The sequence below is a fragment of the Telopea speciosissima genome, chromosome 10 (genome assembly GCF_018873765.1).
Source record: "Telopea speciosissima isolate NSW1024214 ecotype Mountain lineage chromosome 10, Tspe_v1, whole genome shotgun sequence".
Lineage (NCBI taxonomy): Eukaryota > Viridiplantae > Streptophyta > Magnoliopsida > Proteales > Proteaceae > Telopea > Telopea speciosissima.
In genome coordinates this window covers 44,794,654-44,816,038 of record NC_057925.1, presented here as the reverse complement: position 1 = coordinate 44,816,038, position 21,385 = coordinate 44,794,654, and the positions used below count along the sequence as shown (strand labels likewise).

Sequence of the window (21,385 nt, the reverse complement as noted above, 5' to 3'; positions counted from 1 at the left end):
GAAAAAGGAGGAAGGTGGATTCCTTTCCCTTGAAGAAATTCAGACACATTTTCATATCCTCTATTCAAAGGCCTGTGGATTTTTTCGGTCCTATGCACGATGAGAGTCTATCAAGTCAACCAGGTGAGCTCCTGGTTGTATGACTAAACTACGAAGTGTTGTCATTTCATAGTTTTTTTAACAATGCCCTACAACTGCAGAAGGATCTGATGGTCAGATCCAAATCAATTTGAGTTAAAAAAAAACTCCCAAAAACACAGTATCGTCAGATCTGTTTGGAGAAATCTGACTTCAGAGAATCAGGGTCTCTGATCAGCCCCAAGAAGTTGCTTACCAGTTGTATCAATAAGATCCTGAAATCTTAGGAGAAACTGCTGGCCGGAAGTAAATTAAATGGAGGATCTCAATGCCGCCATGATAGAAATCCAGAAACAGGTATCGCCAACTCTTGTATGTAATAAATATCAATTCTGGTAGAAAACTAACTCCATAGAATGCCAGCAGTTGATATTAGCCTTCATGTAAACAGCATAATCAGATGAAGAAACTAGTTTTTCATGATATAAACTAGATCTTCATAGATATAATTGCAGCAAAGGGTGGCTGCACACCTTAAGAGGACATCAAAATAGTGACTCAAAACAGGGAAAAAAAGAATGCTAGTACTGATTATCTAAGCTTTGATACCATGTAACATTACAGAATCAGATAACGAGTAGCAACAGCAGAGAATAAGAGAAAGGGAGAAAGAAGAAGAGAGAAATACCGCTGGAGAGAGCAATAGTCCATACAATTCCCTCTCCCTCCACAATGCTTTATAGCTTTCAAACACTAGTTACAACACCACAAGGACTCCTTGTGGTAATAAAAAGCTAATAGAAGATTACAATACCAGTGGAAGACTAACTAATTTAAGTTAAAAATACAATAGGAAACCAATTGTATCGCTCTCCAAGACTACCGCAGGGGACTGACAATAGTACCCCTGCGATATTACACCATATCTTAACAGTTTTATTTTCTCTATTTTTGTCGTTTATAATTTTCAGAGTTTTATTTTCTCTACTTTTGTTGTTTATAGTTTTCACTGTTTTATTTTCTCTATTTTTGTTGTTTATAGTTTTCTTTTTCTGTTTGGGGGGGGGGGGGGTAGGAGAGTCTGCTGACTATCATAGTCTGGGGATAGGCAACCAGGTCAACTGTCAATCAAAAACAATTTTTCCACAACAAATCCACAAAAGGAAAAAAGTAAAACCAAAACAAAATACAATGAAGTTATGTAACCCAAGTATTGCAGCAGTAAATGGACTAGACCACAGACTAATTTGATAAATGGCACATCTAATTGCAGGATATGGAATGCACATATATACTAATCTTTTAATAGTATGATATATATATATATATATAATCATATATACTATATAAGTTTACGAACTCATGTTTTGTGGCAAATTTTTCACTTGACTACTTTACCCTTCTTTTTTACTTAAATACCATATTTTCTTCACTATTATCTTTGCCTTTTATTTTATATTTTCATAAGTTATTGATACCCTATTATTTATTTTTATTTTAATATTCATGTAATTTTCTCTCCACTCTTCGCACTTTCGACTCAATACTCCTCTTTTCCTCGCAGCATTTCTCCTCTTTCCTTCGTCTCTAACTCCCTTCCCTTCTCACCGTTACTTCACTCCTCCTCACCGTCCCATCTCAGCCCTTCTTGGGTTGCTCCGTTAGTGCTGCACGGCAAGTGGCCTCAAATCTCACCGATAATTCCCTCATCGTCATCTCTTCGGTTTGTAAGTTGACTTTGTGTTAAATTGATTTCTGATATAGGGGTTGGATGCAAATTGCTAGCCTGTCTGTTCCGCTACTCACCACAATCCTTAATTGGTATCCTTCTGTTACAATATCTGATTTCGGTGTTGGATGCAAGTTGCTAGCCTCTCCGTTCCGCTACTTGGTAGCCTCTCTGTTCCGCTACTCACCACAATCCTTAATTGATATGCTTCTGTTACGCATCTCGATCTCACGCTCTGCCCTCGATCACCGCAATATGCTTTAACTATGAGGCATCCTCCTCCCTCCTTCGACTTCAACTCTTCAACTGAGGCAGTGACACTGCCGGACAAAAGGTAAGGATTATGAAAACTCAGGTTTCTCTTACAATCCATCCCCTTCTTTACATACCAGCCCCGTCCCCTTCTCTACAACCCCTTCCCCATCTTGTTTGCGTAACCCCTTCTCTAACATTATTTGTTACCTTTATTTGAAAAGGGTACGTTGAACTCATGCTCTATAATTGCAAAAGTCATTACTCTTGCGTCTAGGGTTTTTTAATAAATAACCTTATTTGTTACCAATATTTGAAAGGGTACGCTGAATTCATGCCCTGTAATTGCAAAATTCATTACTCTCATGTCTAGGGTTTAGGGTTTTTAAATAAATACCCTTATTTGTTACCAAAATTTGAAAAGGGTTCGCTGAATTCATGCTCTGAAACTGCAAAATTCATTACTCTTGTTTCTAGGGTTTAGGCTTTTTTTAAATAAGCTCATATTTCTGAATACAGTACAAAAATTGAAAAAAATACCAAACGATATTGCAGGCAGGAAAAAAGAGCTGAATCTGAGAACACCTTAACGAATTAAGGAGATTTTGGTTGAACTCCACGGTTAGATAATTTTGGATCTGAAGTTGGGCTAGGCTCCAAAATTTTTATCAACGAGGATGAAATACGAGAGAGATGCCTCAGCTTGTCCAAATATTGCTTTATTTTGCTACTATAGCAACCTAAATCTGAAACTCAGACGCATAAGTGTATTATGTTTAGCCCACGAATAACACTTTTTTCCTTCTTACACCATTCCTTTGCTTCTTGTGTTGTGTGTTTATGATATATGTTGGTTTGACAGTTGATGTCCAATCTTGAGTTGGTGAAAATGGCTGCAGAAAGCATGAAGAACATGAGGCCAAAAGACTTAAAAAATGCTGCCAAATAGTCAAAGTATGCTCGTACAGAAGATATGATGGACATTGGTTCGAAGATGGCTAATGTCACACCTGAAGAAATTGCAGCTATACGTGCCCATGCAGAAGCCCAGATCACTTATGAGTTGAATGCAGCTCAGATGCTAAAGAGACATGTATCCCAAGTTGCAGTCATTGATTTTTTTTCTCAAATCATGGTTACATATGTAGTTATTATAGTGGACGGGTTTGGCTTGGCAAATTGTGATTGTTGAATCAGTCACTGACTGACTTGGGAAAGTTCTGTGCCGTAGTGGACCCAAAATTGTAGCATTTTTCTATAGCTTCCACAGTGCTCATGTCTTCAATTTTTGTTGACTGTTGCGTTTCTTACTTCTCCCTTGTGCCCATGCTTTTCATGATTGACATTCATGGTTCCTTTGGGCCTTTGATGGGAATATATATGATTGTTAGTGTTCAACGTGACTGATTCTTATGCCTGGTTTTTCCCTCTTAAAAGTGTTTCAAGTCTCCCTTGTAAGACTAAGAGTTGGGATCATTCAATTAATGCAACACCAATCCAAAGTATTTTCTGGCATTTGGAAGTTTAGATTGGTCGGTATGTCTCTGAACATGAAGGCTATATTCCTGAATCTATATGTGGCATCTTGTCTGGCTACCGCCTCTTGATTCCTTTATTTTGTTATTTTTTTCATTTGTCTTAAAATAAAAAATGGAAATCTGGTATCCATTCCCTTGTGATATGTGGTAATTAAAGGGATCAATTGGTGCAGGGATGCCAAGGAAAGATTGGAAAGAGCAGGTGAAGGGAGACGAGGAGCAGGACGTATATACTCATTCTTCATTTCTTTTCAGTCACATCACACTCCTGAAACTTGTAACATTATTATGCCTTGTTTTTCAGATTTTGATCCTTGATCTTTTACAGGATTAGTCATTGAATAACTGGAGAAGAAATCCAAGCTGTCCCTGCTAAAAGCCATAAAAACTCTATGTCAATAGATTATTCAGTGACACAGCCGTAGCATAGTACTAAATCTCGTGAAATTTTGGTCGAGATCTCGAATATTTTGAGTATTGCGACCTGACTGAAACGAAACAGCAGTTCAAATATAAAGAATGCAAAAACTCAGTCGAAATTTTGATCATCTCGCGATATCTCGAGACAAAATTAAAATCTCACGAGATATTGAGATTTCTATTTCAAAATTAGGTTTATAAATACCAAAACTCGTTAGTCTTGGTCGAAATTTCGACCGAGACTTAACAAGCTCCGGTTTTTTGGTTTTTTTTCTCCTTGTTCTTTATCCTTTCACTTCTCCTTGTTGATTCTTGCATCGGCTTTCGAATCTTTGCTGCATCTACGCCAGAGAACACACCATTAGCACATTTGTGAAGCTTTTCCACTAATTCAGATAAAACCAATTTCTCCAAAAATGTTTTTTTGAAAGAAGAATGATCAATACTTGTTGGTTTGTGATGAAATTAATATATGTTAAGACACCAGAAGTCGATCGACAACCTCACGGTGTCGAAATTTTTTTTCAATATATATATATATATATATATATATTTTTTATTATTATTATTATTATTATTATTTTTTGCTTCAAAATTTTGATTTTCTTACAACAAGAATGTAAAAAAATAGGAGTTATGTGCATTGTATGGTGCTCAATGAAATATCTTCTCCATCCATTCCCAGTTTTAAGTATGACTCCCACTCACAGGAACGTAGTGGATCATCTTTTGTAGATGACATCTTTTTCTATCTAAGAAGGTTTCCATGAAGTTTCAGGCCTTAACTTGGCCTAAAACCAACAGAAATGACCTACCGAAACATAACAGAAAAATGCAAAATTTTGATCGAAATATCCGAAATTTTGGATATTTCGGATATTTTGGTCAACCCAAAACATCGAAAAGAAACAAGTTTTCGAACTATGAGCAGCAGGAAGCCAATGAATGCTCTCAGTCAAAGTGTTTCCAACTTTAGAATTGGTTTCTAGGATCACTTCTAGCTTTAGGCCTTTTACTAAAAGTGGTTGTACCACTGAGGCAGAGTGTTTAGGTTTGGACGATGATTCAAAAGCCATATGAAGCATCTAAAACTTCTCTCTGGCTTAGTTTTAGTTGCAGCAATATAGTTGCTAAATGGGAGAGGGTTCTCTGAGCAAGCGGCATAGAGGGGCGCACCACTGAGGTGCGGCAAAATAGTATCGAACATTGGAAGGGAACAATGTCATTTTATGTTAAGAGGAGAGAGATAGACACAAGATGCTAGCGTACCCTACCCCAGCGACTTAGAGAACCTTTACCATATTTTTATGATCCCAATAAGCTTGGCAGAACAACATCCACCCCCTTTCAAAAAAAATGCTAACAAATTTTCCTGTTTTCTCATAGAGGAATGAAAGCAAAAACAACATAATGATAGGTGGTGTATATTTCAGTATCTCTGATGATTGGTGATGAATATATTTTATCTATTTATTAGTCATAGAGGTTAGCTTATGGTCTTTATTCTGGGAGCTTATTCATACATGATGTGATTTCTCATGATGCAATGGATCTTGCTTTGTAGTTACAACTCCTTTCGTATTCTTCCACAGCTAGTGGTGCACAAATAATAATCTAAGAAAGTAAGTCACTGCTATAAACCCAGTATTTGGTTTCCAAGATCTCAAACCCTATTGCTGTATGTAACACAAATCTTTTTCTTCTGAAGAAAACAGGGAAAATGTTGCACATCTGACATCCTCTTGGACTTGTGTTTTATATTTGTTCATGTACATGAAAATAATCCAATTGGATGTTTGTAACCATGTCAATTATGTGCTTATTAAGGACCTAACCTACACAAACGGAAAGGCAAACTACAAATATATTTGGTAGATGACATGAGTAATTTGTTGTTATCTTTTTTTTATATATTTTTATATATTTGATAGTTAGCCCTCAAGACTTTGCCCTTTCGAGTGCATTAACAAGAATAACAAGGAGTAACATTAATAGATATAGTTCTTCAAATGCAGAAAAATAGAATAAAGAGGCAGACCAATGCCCCGTTTCTTGAACCCGTCTGTGCACACTACACAAGCATAGAATGACAAGCTAGATATGTATTTGGTAGATGAATATGTTTGTAATTTGTTCTTATCTTTTTTTGTACTTATTTTTAAATGTCAGGTTGGTATATTCCTTTAGGCGTCTTTTGCTTTGTATTAATTTTGACTTCTTCCTGCAATTCTCTTCAAGTTTCAAATTGTTATAGTTGACTCCTGAGTCCTGGCTAATGACTTGTAATGATGCTCACATATATACCTTTTTTTTTTTTCTTTTTTTTTTCTTTTTTAAGTCAATCAATGGATTATATGTAAGCAATAATTAGACAGAAAGAAACGTAGCCATTTGGTTTATGGACGGTTATTTTCTTCTTTTTTTTGTTGATAGAGGAACTTTATTTATGACTCGAGTGATAAATAGTCACTAATTCCCTCTCTTTGCCAAGGCCCAAGGAGGTCATCGACGAGGCAGACGAGCCGCTCCTCTTAACTCGACAGACGCCACCCCTCACATCCTCAAAGCCCTTGTCGGATAGCGCTGAATCTCCAAGACCACAAGTCTTCTCTCGGATCTATCAAATCCCTGGTGACCTCTCTCTCATCGAATGTAAAGCTTTATTTCATTATGAAATTGTTTCATAATGAAATCTTTCTGGTAATGTAATGTTTGATTTCAATACGAAATTTCCTATTGTCTATTTGATATTATGATTCTTGTATCTAATTTTTTGTTTGGTTTAATACGAATTCTTTCTACTATTTTTTTCTATTGTGTTTTTGATATTATATTGTCTGTTTGATGTTATGATTCCTGTATCTAATTTTCTGTTTGGTTTTAATACGAAGTCTTTCTACTATTTTTTTCTATTGTGTTTTTTATATTATGATTCCTGCATCTTATTTTCTTCAGTACTCTTGGGTCTTTCCAGTTCTAACGAAACAAAAGATTCCTGCATCTAATTTTCTTCAGTACTCTTGGGTCTTTCCAGTTTTAACGAAACAAAGGCTATTCACCTTTTTTTTTTTTTTTAAAAAAAAAAGATTCACCTTACTAGTCATCACGCAGGCGTTACCAACAATTCTAGATTTGTTTGTTTGGGTTTCCTTATTACAGCCTATGCCTGATCCCATGGGACGTTTTAGAGAAAATTGGGCTGAATAAATGCTCTTTTATTTCATGTGATAACAATATACCGAATTTTGATCGAACGGATTAATAGAGCCGTTTTGTTTTCCTTTTGTTCTCTATTTTCATCAATTTTAGAGGTTTCATCTACAGTTTTGGTTTTGCTATGACGTTAGGTGATGCACATAGCAAAGCAAGGAAAATTGGGTTTCTATTTGGATCCTCCCTTTGAGACTCTCTGAAGGAGATTAGAGGGGGGTTATTTCCAACCAACTAATGTAAAGTTCGATTTCTCTTCTTTTTCTTTACTTCTACTTGTATGTATCCTTGTTCTGCTAAGGATAATAGTATTTAGTTCTCTGGATGTATTTGTCATTTGTCCATTGTTCCATTCTTGGTTGATTTGATCTGTTTCATACTTCAAAATACTGTATTTTGAAATTTTTGTGTCTGCATGACAAAAGATTCTTTTACCTCAATATTTCAACTTAATAGGGGTAGGATACTGTGTGGAATCATCAATAACAAAATGGGGGTTAAAGTTTCAACCGAAAAAAAACAGGTGGCAGTATTTTTGGTAGCTTGTGGCACAACTACAGCCTCCTACTGTCTCTGGGTTTTTCTTCTACTGGTCTTCATTCTTTAGTATTCCACAATTTGCAATTCTTATAAGTTGTCTATCCCTCACTGCCTTATGCCTTTATTGTTAGATATTTATGCTGGATTCATTTAGAAATGAGTTCAGATTGGTTCCTGGGCCCATTAATTTTTTTTAATGGGCCTTGATGCAACAGTAAGGTTACTCCATTGTGACCAAGTGATCACGGGTTTGAGTATGAAAACAGCTCTCTACAAAAGCAGGGGTAAGGTTGCATACATGATGACCCTTCCCAAACCTTGCAGTGGCTGGAGCTTTTTGCACTGGGTTACTCTTTTTTTATTTATATACTTTTAGCTAGAATTAAGAATGTAGGGATGCTACCTTGTCTTCACACAGGTAATTGACAAGAATGAAACAATAATTACAGTAGCTCTTCACATTGATCTTCTTCTGGTATCTTAGTTGTGTCAGAAAAGAGCATTTGTCTTTTTTAAGACTGTTATACTACCAACTATATGGACTCTACTCCAATGATAGTGTTAATCATTACTCTACTTCTGTTAAATCATTGTTGTTAATCACTTTCATGGTTAAGGATTACAGATAGTTGTGTTCATTTAGATCTCTGCTCATATTCTTGATAATATTTTGACCAAAACCTTATGAGAATTGGTGTAATAGTTCTGTTACATGAGTTCCTAATGTTTGAGAGATTCATGCATATTCTTGGAACACCTTAAATGGTAAAAAGAGAATATGGAGAGTAGGCAATGTCCTTTATGAAAGACACTCTCCATGATAAAACTTGCCAAAATGAAATACAAAATTTCTTCCTCTTTAATACCAAATTCATGGTCCTTACAACTCCACATCAAGTAAGAATTGGAAAACCTTATATTGCAACTTGACACTGAGGGTGTTGGTACCGTCCTCCATAAGTTACTTATTAATCGCTTTAATTTCTCTTCTAATTGCATCATGTTTATATATCTATATGTTTTTTTTTTTCCTTCTCATCTTCAGTGTCCTTATTGTTTATACCTGTAAATTTCTTTCGTGTCTACCACTTGCATTTTTTCATTGCTAAAAAATTGACATAAGCAACCACACTTAGTGCAACTTAGCATTTCACTAATTAGAATTTGATCTATAAGCGGTGAAAGATGTTATTACATTCTTTGCAATGCTTAATGTATTTGTTTACATTCTTTTTAACTTGAAATTACTTTTTAAAAGACAACATTTAAGCATGACAAGCAAAAATATTCCTAAAAATATTCTTTTCATGTTTGTTTGTATTTCTTTTTCTTTTCTCCCCCTTCCTCCTTAATTGTACATGACAAGGAAGTATATTTTGGCATGGGAGAATAAGTAAAATAATCCATCCATGTGATGTGGTATCCTCTATGGGTAGGTTATGCTTGAACAAGATACAACTTCTTTCTAGGAAAATAACATCCAAAAAGTTTAATTGAAAGTTGTTCTCCAAACTTTTATATTGAATTTCAGTAAGGTAATTTTCGTTTGTTTTTTTATCCCTAAAGTTGTTTTTGCTTTTGAGACAATTCCATGCAAAATATTTTTCATCAAAACAAATGGGATCTAAAGCTGATGTTATTTATGTTATGGTTGGTTTGTGTTTTTTTTTTTCTCACTATTTTTGGGTTGCATAAGAAGAAATTATAACAATACACTTTTTTTGTTGTTTCTTGAAGGAAAAGCAGAGTAAGGTAATTTTCATTTGTGTTTCTGCCAGAAGGGCTGGTTTTATTTATTGACAGTTCTTGCTCTGCTGGTTGGATCTTTACCCAAAGACTTAGTGGGTTTTGATGATGTATTGGTACTCAAATCCATTTAGTGTGCAGGGCTGCTTTTTTTTTTATAGAAAACTATCATATAAGTTGTGTTGTAGTGTCTTTGGGAGGACAATAATGGATGTTTGTTTCAGGATACAATTACTCTTGATTTGAAGGTTATTGAGAGGATTGGAGTGAGAGTGGCACGTTGAGTGTTGGGAGATCCATTATCTAGAGATATCTCGCGGATTTATTTGTTCACCGACTAGGGAAAGCCATTGCTTCCACTTGTCTTAGGGCTCACATGTGGAGCTTTGTTTGAGTGTTGAAGCTGAATTTGGAAATACGGGTAGTGAATCTTTTGATGTAGGGGTCAAGCGAAGCGATCGTTCTTTTACAATGTGATATTTGATGGTTCCTCTATGGGAAGCCCATACCCATGATGGTTATACATGTATAGAAACATTAACCAGCTGGAATCTAGAGAAAGAGAGAACGTAGAGGAGAGTAGGAGTTGAAAGAGAGGGTCAATGAGAAACAATGGGGGAAGAAAGACAACAAGACATGATGGCAGAGCACAGATGTCCAAGTTAGTCCTTGTAGTCTTTCGAATATCTCTCAGGATCTCATTGACCCTCCCAGATTTTAGGTTTATTGTTGATTCTGGGTGTCTTTGCTGTTGGACATTTCTAGTGTTTATAGAGAGGATCTGTCAATAAGACAAATATGTTGCAGCCTTGCACCTGGCCACAATTAGGATTCCTCCAAAGACTCCATCAATGGATATTAAGAGAAGATACCCGTGGCAAATTTTTGAAGTTCCATCCTTCCACTGATGAGTGAGTCATGCCATGATTTCTTGGCATTTTTTTAGATGGAACTGCCAAAAAAATAAATAAATAAATAAAATAAAATAAAATAAAAAATATATATATATTGACAGTCACAGCTGCCGCTGCTTGGCGTGTGGTTTGCTTCCCAGCTTGTCCTCCGCCACGAGTGCACTTCATTGCCTGGCGGGCTACTGGGTTCCCCTCAGGCTAGGAAATCTCGGGATTGGTGGAAACAACATTCTGTTCGCCGACCATCGTTCTTGATGGATTTAGAGATTAGAAAGGCTTGTAAGCTGTCGTTCCCACAGATGGCGCCAATCTGTTGTGTCAAGAACTGGGTCGGATCCTAGTTAGCAAATTCAGATTCGGGAATTATTCGGATAAAGAATTATTCGGAATAATTCGTTTTGTTAATTTAAGATTTCGGTCAAAAAAAGGGTCAAAAAATCAGACATAATAAAATTCGGATTCGGATTCGGGAATTATTCGTTTACCAAAATAAAAGTCGAACAAAAAATTCGGTCGTTATTTTTAATATTTATAGTATCCGTTTAACATTATCAATCAATAAATATACCAGCATAAGATACAAGTAACATAAGAATTAGAATACACGCATTCATAGTCCACTAATTCCATCATCCATAAAAACATAACAAGAATTACAATGGTCTAAAGCATAACAAAAATCAAGACTTTTTTTTTTCTTTTCCTTTCATAGTCAATTATGTGAAATGGGTTCATTATAAATTATGTGCAATCGGTATTGATGAACATGTGCAAAGAGGATTTCCAATTTCATTCAAGAATCAAGACTAAAGAGGGCAAGGACTTTGTGAGTGGGGCATGCCGTGGAGACAAATTGTGATTATTCAAGAGGAATTCCAATTTCATTCAAGAATCAAGAGTGCAAAGGCTGCTGTGATTTGTGACTTGTGACTTTGCAAGTGGGGCATGTCGTGGAGACAAATACATTACAGAGCATGTGGTTTACCTCTTAAAGATCCTCAACCCTTAGTTGGTCCAATGGAAATTTGATTGGTCACTTGATAATTGCTACACCGAACCTTGCTAAGCCCCACTTGAGAATTGAGAGAGAGGTTGATGCTATATACAATGAAAACAAATAATAAACTGAGAGAGCAGAGTCAGCAGACTAGCAGAATCGCAGGCAGCAGAGTTTTTTTTTTTTTTTTTTTTTGGGTTAAAGGGCAGCAAAGTTGAGAATGATAAAACAATCAAAAGGTTGGGACTTGGGAGGAGCGCGGCTACTTGGTGACGGTGTTTTCTTCTTTGGGTTTTTGTTTTTTTTTATCTTTCAATCAATTGTACAGTGAAGATCGATCAATAGCAGACCGTAGACGACGTCTTGTGAGCTGGATTACTGGAGTGGAGCCGTAGATGGTGAAAGATGAGAGAGTGAAGAAGAGGGTTAGGAGAAGGAGCAAAGATGGAACTCAAGGTCACTTGTAGCGGTGGCCGCAGGGCTGGACTCGTCGGAGTGTCGAAGAAGAAGAAGAGCCGCAGACTGGTTTTTGACTCTTTGTCTCTCTCACAGTAAAACTATAAAAGGGTTAAAGGGGTAAAACTGTGAAAGTGTTAAACCGTGAAACCCTAAGGGATAAAAGGAATAAGGGATATTAAGGGTTTTTTTTTTTAAGCTAACCGAATTATTCGTATATAATTTGGTTCGGCCGAATATAACGCGATTTTTTAAATAGTTCAAATAAAGCATGAGTTTTTCCGACTAATATTTATAAATCGGATTCGGGAAGAATAATTCATATTATTCGATATAATTCGATTCTGCCGAATAATTAGTGAATTATTCGGAGAATTAAATAACTAGGGGTCGGATCGACCTGTTCCTGCAATACAGAGTCAGCAAGAGAGGGCCGGGCGGTGTCGGTTTGTCCACTTTGATGCCTAAGTCATAACTCTTAGCAACAGATAAGAAATATTGGATTCAGATAATCGTGGAAGGAATTTATCCAGTTATTTATAGGCAACGAGTGAGGCATGGTGGGTAGAATTGTGCCCTATTAGGAAAGGAGAGTCCTGGGCATGGAGTGAGAGATTTTAGGAGTAATTCTTGGGATAGGGTTGATCCCTTGATCCCTTTGCGCTTTATTAGGCGACGTATGTGCGATAATCTCGGGCCATTAGGACTAGCGGCGTGTTCTCTTTTCATGGAGTGTAGTGATCGGGTCGCCCTGAGAAGGTTGTTCTTGCTTCTCACAGGGTGGGCAAGGTTTTGGTCTGGTCGTGCCTTCATGAAGGGTCGGCCTGTCGATCCCTCGCTGCTCGACCATGTCCGGTCTCGCATATATGATCCCCGAAGTTGGGCGCTTGTATGAGTCTCGTCTTTCTGGATACCTCATGGCAAGCGTTCACCCCACTTGACCTCGGCTCGTCCTCGATGCACGTGTTAGCTCCTCATTGACTGATGTTTCATGACATATCACATATATATTATTTATGTGGGGAAAACCTTAGACACAAGTAAGGAGAGATCACATTGTGAGGTGGATGGTGGTGTAGAGAGTTATCTAGCATAGTGAAAAATCTTTGGTTTTCTCGGTTGGATATAGGCATTTGTTTCAACCCACATTAAATTCCTCTCGTTTTATGCGATTGGTTGCTTGGTTTATTCCTCGTGGTTTTGCATTTGTTCCTACATTTTCTTGGTCATTGAGAAGAAATAACCAGCCCAAATAAACCTAAGTACTCCTCAATATGTAATAAAACCAGCCTAATAACACATGACTCCTCTCTCTCTCTCTGCACTGGCACCAACATTTGGCACCAACATTGCTGCCTCTTCCACCATTGCCACCACCACCACTACTGTGACCATCATCGGGAACTGGACCAGAACGGACCTGGGAAGTAGAAAACACTGAAAAGTACTCAAAACTACTTCCCACCCTCTAGGAGTCGATCCCGAACCAACCCGCTAGGTACTTATAGACTTAATTAACTTTAATTTAAAAAAATAAACCCATTCCCTTGGCCAAAATTGGACCGACTAAATACTTGGCTGATTCCACCGATCCGGACCGATTCAAGCCATATAGGTATCAGTCGGTCGATCCGGATCCGGTTCCATGTTTTTAAACACTGGGTTTCATGCACTTGAATTTAGTATTGATTTGTTTTACCAAAAAAAAAATAAAAAAATTTAGTATTGATTTTCACCAATTCGATTCCTCTACTTGCAGGCCTTGCTTGTATGTATTGACCTTTTTTTTACTTTTTTTAATCGCAGTCGGATGACTACGAAGTTACAGATGCAGTCCTTGTCTTTTTTGATATGCGCAGTGGGTGAAATTTTTGTGAACGCAAGGGAGGGTTAGGGTTTTGCCGGCGTTGCTGCAGCTTGCACTCTGATCTCGTTTGTTGTCGGCTTCACGTAATGGATTCCAATGGCGGTGAGGCATCTCAAATTCTTCGAGAAATCGAAAAGTTGAAGTTAGCGAAAAGCGAGTTAGAGCAACGGATATCGTTCCTCCAAGCTCGTTTAGGTGAGCTGAATGCCGTCGAAACGGAGGAGGAGAAGGATTCTAACCATTGTCGTCCAGCGTTGGTCAATGGTGCAGGGTTCGGACATGGACTGTCTCCAGATAATATATACCGATACAGTCGACACCTAGTGCTATCTTCATTTGGAGTTCAAGGTCGGCTTACTTTGATAGTTATTTATGTTTTTTTACTTATTCGGTTTGAATTCTTGTTGATTGGCGCCCTTTGATTTATTGTGATTGCGATTGTGGGAAATAGGTTTCAGTGTTTACTTGTTTAGATATTAATGAAGGAAACAAGTTCCCACTTACTTGAAACAAGTAGAGACTACACTACTTTATTAATTTTTTCAATTGAGTTCAGTTTGACACCTTGTCCTTGCTTTTTACTAATCTTCGTGGAAAATGATGGATTCTGAGGTTGCCGGTTGTTGGATGTAATATCCTCATGCCGTGGTAATAATATTAACAGATCGAAAATTTCTCAACTTGGGTTTGTAATTTGTCTTGCCGGCCCTTTTTATTTCAGTTCCTAGTTCTATTCTACTTCGAAAGCTATCACTTCAGATTACGTGGGTTCTTTGTGTTTTGAAGTTCCCATCTTTTGTCTATGTTGGAAGTTTAAGGCTATAAGTTATTCTGTGTTATTATAGCCTATTATTTTCTACTTGCTGACTTGGGCTGCCTGTATGCTATAGGGCAGTCAAGTCTGCTGAGGTCTTCAATTTTGGTGGTTGGTGCTGGAGGGCTTGGTGCACCTGCTCTATTGTATCTTGCGGCTTGTGGTGTTGGTAAATATTTTTCTATTTTAAATAACGCCTGCAGTGTTGATTTTGAACTGTAATTTCAGCATCTTTTATAAGTGCTATAGTGTTCTAGATTACGCTGTTTACTTTTCATTTTTCATGAAAATATATATATATATTTTGATAAGTTTTTTGTTAGTCAATTTCTTTTTATTGCATCTGGGCTGTCTGCAATTCCTAGGAAAAAGAGGGATATAACTGGTAAGGTTCTTCTAATTGTCACTCTGAAGGTGTATTGCATAGCATGTCACCACACATTGATTCTGCCATGTGATAGCTCAGTTGGAGCTCAAATTTGTGGGCAGATCCCAAGGTCCCCTGTTCACATGTCAAATTTCAGCCCAATTGGAGTTTTCCATGTGGGAAGTTAAATCATCAAAAAATTCAGGACTACAAGAGGGTGCATGGACTGTTGGGAGGATGTGTGGACATACATGAAAAGATAAGTGATTGAATTTAAGAAGAAAGTGGACGGATTTGCTGCACCATTTTAACACATGACAGATTATTTTCAGATTTAATTGTCCCCATTCTTTCCTGGGAACTTTTAAATGTCATTATGCCTGGTCATGTTTTAGTGCAACGGTTAAGTTGCTATTGCAACCTGTTGGTTGCAGGTTCAGAACTTGGAAACAGCCTCTCCTGCGAAGCAGGGGGGAAGGCTGCATACATTGCTCTTCCAGACCCTGCAGTAGCGGGAACCTCTTGCACTGGGCGCTCTTTTTTTTATTATTTATTTTTTAATGCCTGGGTCATGTTTTAATGCTTCGCGACCTGGCCTGTGGCAGTACATGGGTGGATCCATGTGATGGAGGGCCTTCCACAAATCTCATTGGTAAAAGTGACTTGAAGTTCTATCCAAATTTAGTTATGAAACTGCCACAATTGGAGATTAAGATAATAATCCAAAATGAAACTTCTATAACTCTGGGCTGAAGTTTTACAAGGGAGATGGATGCAGGGACACATCCATGTACATGGCAGGTTATGAAGTTATGTCACTATGGATAACGACATTTAATATTCCTTTCTTTGGGTATTCTTGTTCTTTTAGTCATAAGAATGATTTCGGTACATTAATTGATGAGTGCTTCTATGTTGGCTGCAATGACTAGCATTTCTTGTTGAATATGTGGTTATCTATTTCTTTAACTTATTTTTCGTTTTTTTTTTTCCAACTCCACAGGTCGGATTGGTATTGTTGATCATGATGTTGTAGAGCTTAATAATCTACACCGGCAGGTATCTGTCTAAAGTATTCATCAAAATTAACTTAATATGCATTCCTACTCAGCTGATGGTGTGATCTGCCCGTGACTGCACATTAGGTTTCAGTTCAGGTCCTCATGATGCACTATTGATAACTTTAACTGAGGCTATTTTTCCCAACTCTAGTTATAATTGTTTGGCTCAGTTCTACATTGAACAGATCTTTTATTTACTCCTTTAATTTCTTTTGATAATTTTACTTGACTTTTATGTTTATCATAAGTTAAAACGCAAAACCCAGACTAGAAGTCGAACCAGAAAAGGAATCCAGTCGGGTCAATCTAAGAAAATGAATTATTCTTTCTAAAAGGAAGAAATCTATAAAATTAATTGAACCAGTTTCCTGCTGACATTAAAAAAAAGAGGTTTTATTTGAGGGTAGTCCCCCCCCCTCCTAATTTCACTCATTAATTACTTGAGAATATCAATTGTCCTTGTGAAATATAATGGAAATAGAACTGAATCTCCCTACCGTGGTTTAGCAAACTTGAATTGGGTCCCTTACTTCCTTCTAGCCTTCCTGATAGTTCTATCCTTATATATAATTTCTCAGCAAGTGTACAACAACAACAACAACAACAACAACAACAACAAGAAGCTCAGCCTTATCCCAACTTAATGGGGTCAGCTACATGGATTCAAACAAAACAAAGTAGGGAAAACTGTGGTCTAACCCAAAAAGGGGAATGAAGAGATGGGAAAAGAGGGATGAAGAAAGAGATGAGAAATGAAAAATGGAGAATGACAAATGAAAGATGAAAGATGAAAGATGAAAGTAAGAGGAAAGAGGCACAACCCAGTAGGTCGGAAGATTCTCAGCTACATGGGGTCCGCGACATGGATCCTTGCCCTCCAATAGGCTCTGTCCGAGGTCATACTTGGTACAAGGCCTAGACTATGCACGTTCTTCCTTACCACTTCTCCTACGGTCATTTTAGGTCTGCCCCTAGCTCTTTTAGCTCCTTCAATCAGAATCATATCATTCCTCCTTACTGGGGCGTCCCTAGGCCTCCGTTGAATATGACCATACCACCTTAAACAACTCTTTCGGAGCTTGTCACTGATCGGGGCAACACCCAAGTCCGCACTTATATGTTCATTTCGTACTTTATTCTTCCTTATTTTTCCACACATCCATCTTAACATCCTCATTTCTGTTGCACATAGCTTCTCAATATGACATTTCTTAACTGCCCAACATTCAGCCCCAATGCCCCATACATCAGTCCTATAGAATTTTCCTTTTAGCTTTAAAGGAATACGTCGGTCACACAACACTTTGGATGTACCCTGCCACTTCATTCACCCCACTTTAATTTCTCGGCAAGTGTAATCCATTACAAATGACCTTGCTATTCAAATTCCTAAGTAGTCAAGTACACCACGTGGAGTGTATTGTCTTCATTGATCTAGCGCCATAGTTTGAAAACTCGTCTCGACCTCGACGACTGAGATCTTGCCGAGTTTGTGCATTTTTTTTGGTTTCGGTATGATGTTTCTGTGAACAAATGACCCTAGTTGGCTCCGAATCTTTAAGGGAAGATTGTTTTAGGCTTAATAAACATATTTACTTCAAATTGTTAAAAAAAAAAAAGCACCCAATTTGGTGTTTTAGATTCGCACCCTTGGTTGGCAGTAAATGTAGAACCCTTAATGTGAAATTGCCTATTCTATACATTGTTTGAGTACTATGAGATATAATTGGCAAGTAAAGCAAGTAAGAATGAAGACACAAAATATTGAATAAGTATTTAAAAAATAGTTAAAGACTTAAAGTTTCTACTACAAACTCCTCCACGTGAAGTGTTCACAATGCATATTACATAGACACCCAACAATGAGCAATACATTAGTCATAGAGACCCTACTTCACTAGTCTTCTATGTCCCAACTCCCAATAATACAATCGATTTCTTTGTAGTGATGTGGCGACCCCCAGTAGTGTATCCCAGTTGTATTGAATGATGATGTGGCTAAAAAGTCATGAAACAAGGTTTTCCCCCTTCTCTAGACAAAAAACCCCTTCTCTATTGAGTTACTTTGAAATTTCAAAGTGTGCTCTCGACTTGGTGCTTTTTTATAATGTGGAATGTAGCACTTTTCCGGAATTTCGGCGAGACAGTACAAAGTACCAAAATCTCGCTAAAATTTTGGTCGAGATATTCGAGTTTGTGCATATTCTGTGTCGTATGTGAACTCATCTGGAGCAGCTCGAGATTCTCGAGTTTTCCGAGATCTCGGTGAGTTTTAGAATATGTCTAGCGCCACTGTGCACTTGTGCAGCAATCTAGGAAAGTACAAAGCATGGTCTAAATGTAGTTTAGGAGAGCTTCAGCCTGTTTTTCACCATTAGTTATAGATTCTGTAGTTCCAAGTAATATATGAATGACATAGTCTCTATTGACTCCAGTTAAGCAAGTAGTTATGTTGCACAATAATAAGCATTTACTGCTTTCCTGTTGTGCATTTCTTTCAACGGTACCTATGTAATAACAATCTGGGTTTTACCTAACATGTAATCTTTGGTGATCCACTAGTCATTCAATCAGCTTCATTCTTGTTAACTGCCACAGCTATTTTTTTTTGCATTGTCCTCGTCTGTTTGAGGTACCAAGAAAAGATTGATACCCTTTTAAATTTCTGAGGGGATTCTCGAGCTATCTTTTCCTCGTATGCATTAATTGCACATTTGTCAGCATTTTCTTTGCCCATCCCACAAGGGTCACTTTTACTGACATCTTTTTTTTGATATTCCTTTATAATTATTCAAGATCTTAATATTGACATCTCCCAACTAATATTTATAATTTGTTGCTGTGGAGAAACTGAGAAATATGGCTTGTGTCAAATTGATTACCGCCCTTCTTTATTTGTAATGTGTGAGAGAACATTCTAGAATAAGACAGGGATATAAATACCCCTAGGACATAAATACCCTTAAACCTATTTTACAACAAACCCCCTCAAGTTGGGGCATAAATATCAAACATGCCCAACTTGCTAACAATAGAAATAAAACTCTTGCTATTAAGACTCTTAGTAAGAATAATAGCTAGTTGATCCTCGGACTGAACAAAAGGAATACAAATCAATTCTTGCTTCAGCTTCTCCTTGATAAAATGTCCGATCGATCTCAACATGCTTGGTACGATCGTGTTGAACTGGGTTATGAGCGATACTTATTACTGATTTGCTATCACAGTAGAGGCACATGGACAATGTAACAGGAACACACAAATCAACTAGAAGGCCTTTCAGCCAAAGAAGCTCACGAATGCCATGGGCCATTGCATGAAACTCTGCTTTAGCACTGGATCGGGCAACCACTGATTGTTTCTTGCTCCTCCAAGTCACCAGATTCCCTCCAACGAAAGTACAATACCCAAGGTGGACCTCCTGTCATCTAGACATCCTGCCCAATCTGCATCGGTGTAGGCCTCAATCCGTAAATGATCCTGGGAAGAAAAGAGTACACCTTTTCGAAGTGCAGACTTCAAATATCACAAGATCTTATATGCTGCCTAGGTGAGTGGAGTGAGGGTCATGCATATACTGACTCACAACACTCACAGCAAAGGCAATAGTAGGTCATATGTGAGATAGGTAGATTAATCTGCCAACTAATCTCTGATAGCTGCCTCTATCCACTGGATCTCCATCTTTACTCTTTAGGTGAGTATTTGGTTCCAAGGGGGTATCTGCAGGCTTACACCCCAACATACCTATTTCAGATAACAAATCAAGAGTATACTTCTGTTGAGATAGGAAGATACCTTGAGCAGCATAGGCAACCTCGATCCCAAAAAAATATCTGAGCTGTCGTAGATCCTTGATCTCGAATTTTGTCCCCAAATAAGTCTTCAACTTCTTTATTTCATCAACATCATTCCCAATAATAACAATGTCGTCAACATACACGATCAATACAGTGATGAGCTTGTCTCTCTTCTTGATAAACAAAGTATGATCAGCATCACTTTGTTTGTAGCCGATGGACACCATTGCTCTATGGAATCGCCCAAACCAACTCTTGGATATTGTTTCAATCCATAGAGAGCCTTTTTGAGATGACACATTTTTCCATAGGTTTGATTATCAGTAAAACCCGGGGGGATATCCATATACACCTCCTCTTCAAGTTCTCCATGGAGAAATGCATTCTTTACATCTAGTTGTTGAAGATCCCATCCTTGATTGGCTGCACACGAACTGATGACTCTAATAGTATTCATCTTTGTCACTGGGACAAAGGTCTCTTGATAGTCAGTCCCATGAGTCTGAGTGAACCCTCTAGCAACCATTCTCGCCTTCGGAACATGGCATAAACAGAATGAGAGTAAAAAGCTCATTAGATTTAGATATGGGATGTTGAGTATAAGTTCTTTGGGGTTTACGAATAACAATAGGTAAATCTAAACTAGGATCCAAAGGAGACTTACCAAGAGCAATGGGCAAAGAACTTGGATCTGGGAGCAACGATTGGTTAGATGCGGTGGTGTCAACTTGCTTCTGTTTATGCCATGTTCCTTCGGTAAAAAGCTTCAAAGGATCAGATTTCCTAGTCTCTGTCTCCCCTTGCACTTGAGATTGTGCTTGCTCTTGTCCCGTTATTCCATCTTCAAGTTCAACACCAGAAGTGTTTTCTACCATGGGAACATCAAGAGAAGTAAAGTAATCAACGGATCTTCTTCACTAGAAGACTCCCCCTAAAGAGGAGTAGGAGATGGAAAATACACCTTCCCCTCGCGAAAAACCACATATATAGTAACAAAGAGCTTTCTAGAGCAAGGATGGTAACACTTGTAGCCCTTTTGGGTGGCAGAATAGCCCAAAAAATATATCACAACCCCTTGGGATCAAACTTGCCATGGATGTGGTGATTCCGGGCAAAAACCACACAACCAAACACCTTGGAGGCACCATAAAGGAGGAAGAACCCATCAACACCTTAACCAGACAGTGCGAAGTCAACACCCGGGAGGGCAGCCAATTAATGAGATCAACTGCCTATAGAACATCTTCCCGAAACTGAGGCGGAACAGTCATGGCAAACAACAAAGATCGGGCAACCTCCAAAAGATGACGATTCTTCTGCTCGACAACTCCATTTTGAGCCGGAGTATCCACGCAACTCGTTTGATGAATAATGCCATGGTTTGATAAATACTTCTGAAATGCACCATCGATATATTCCTTCCCATTATCTGATAGAAAGATTTTGACCTTGGCATCAAATTAGGTTTGGACCATGTTGTGGGAGAGTTGAGAACAATTAAATACATCTCTTTTCTGGTGCATAAGATACACCCTTGTGGTACGACTAAAACAATCTATAAAAGTGACAAACCATCTATATCTAGAGGTAGAAACA

At 37.8% G+C, this 21,385-nt stretch overlaps 1 protein-coding gene across 1 annotated transcript in view; it reads left to right on the top strand.

The window, feature by feature from the left end:
* Nucleotides 1–13,700: 13,700 nt before the first annotated feature.
* The window catches only part of LOC122642778 (adenylyltransferase and sulfurtransferase MOCS3), a 28,520-nt gene continuing 20,835 nt past the window's right edge, over nucleotides 13,701–21,385 (top strand). The window contains exons 1-3 of the mRNA XM_043836357.1: nucleotides 13,701–14,095; nucleotides 14,638–14,730; nucleotides 15,932–15,987. Of these exons, the coding sequence (XP_043692292.1) occupies nucleotides 13,834–14,095; nucleotides 14,638–14,730; nucleotides 15,932–15,987 (411 nt within the window). The 5' untranslated portion in view covers nucleotides 13,701–13,833. The remainder of the gene's footprint in view (nucleotides 14,096–14,637; nucleotides 14,731–15,931; nucleotides 15,988–21,385) is intronic.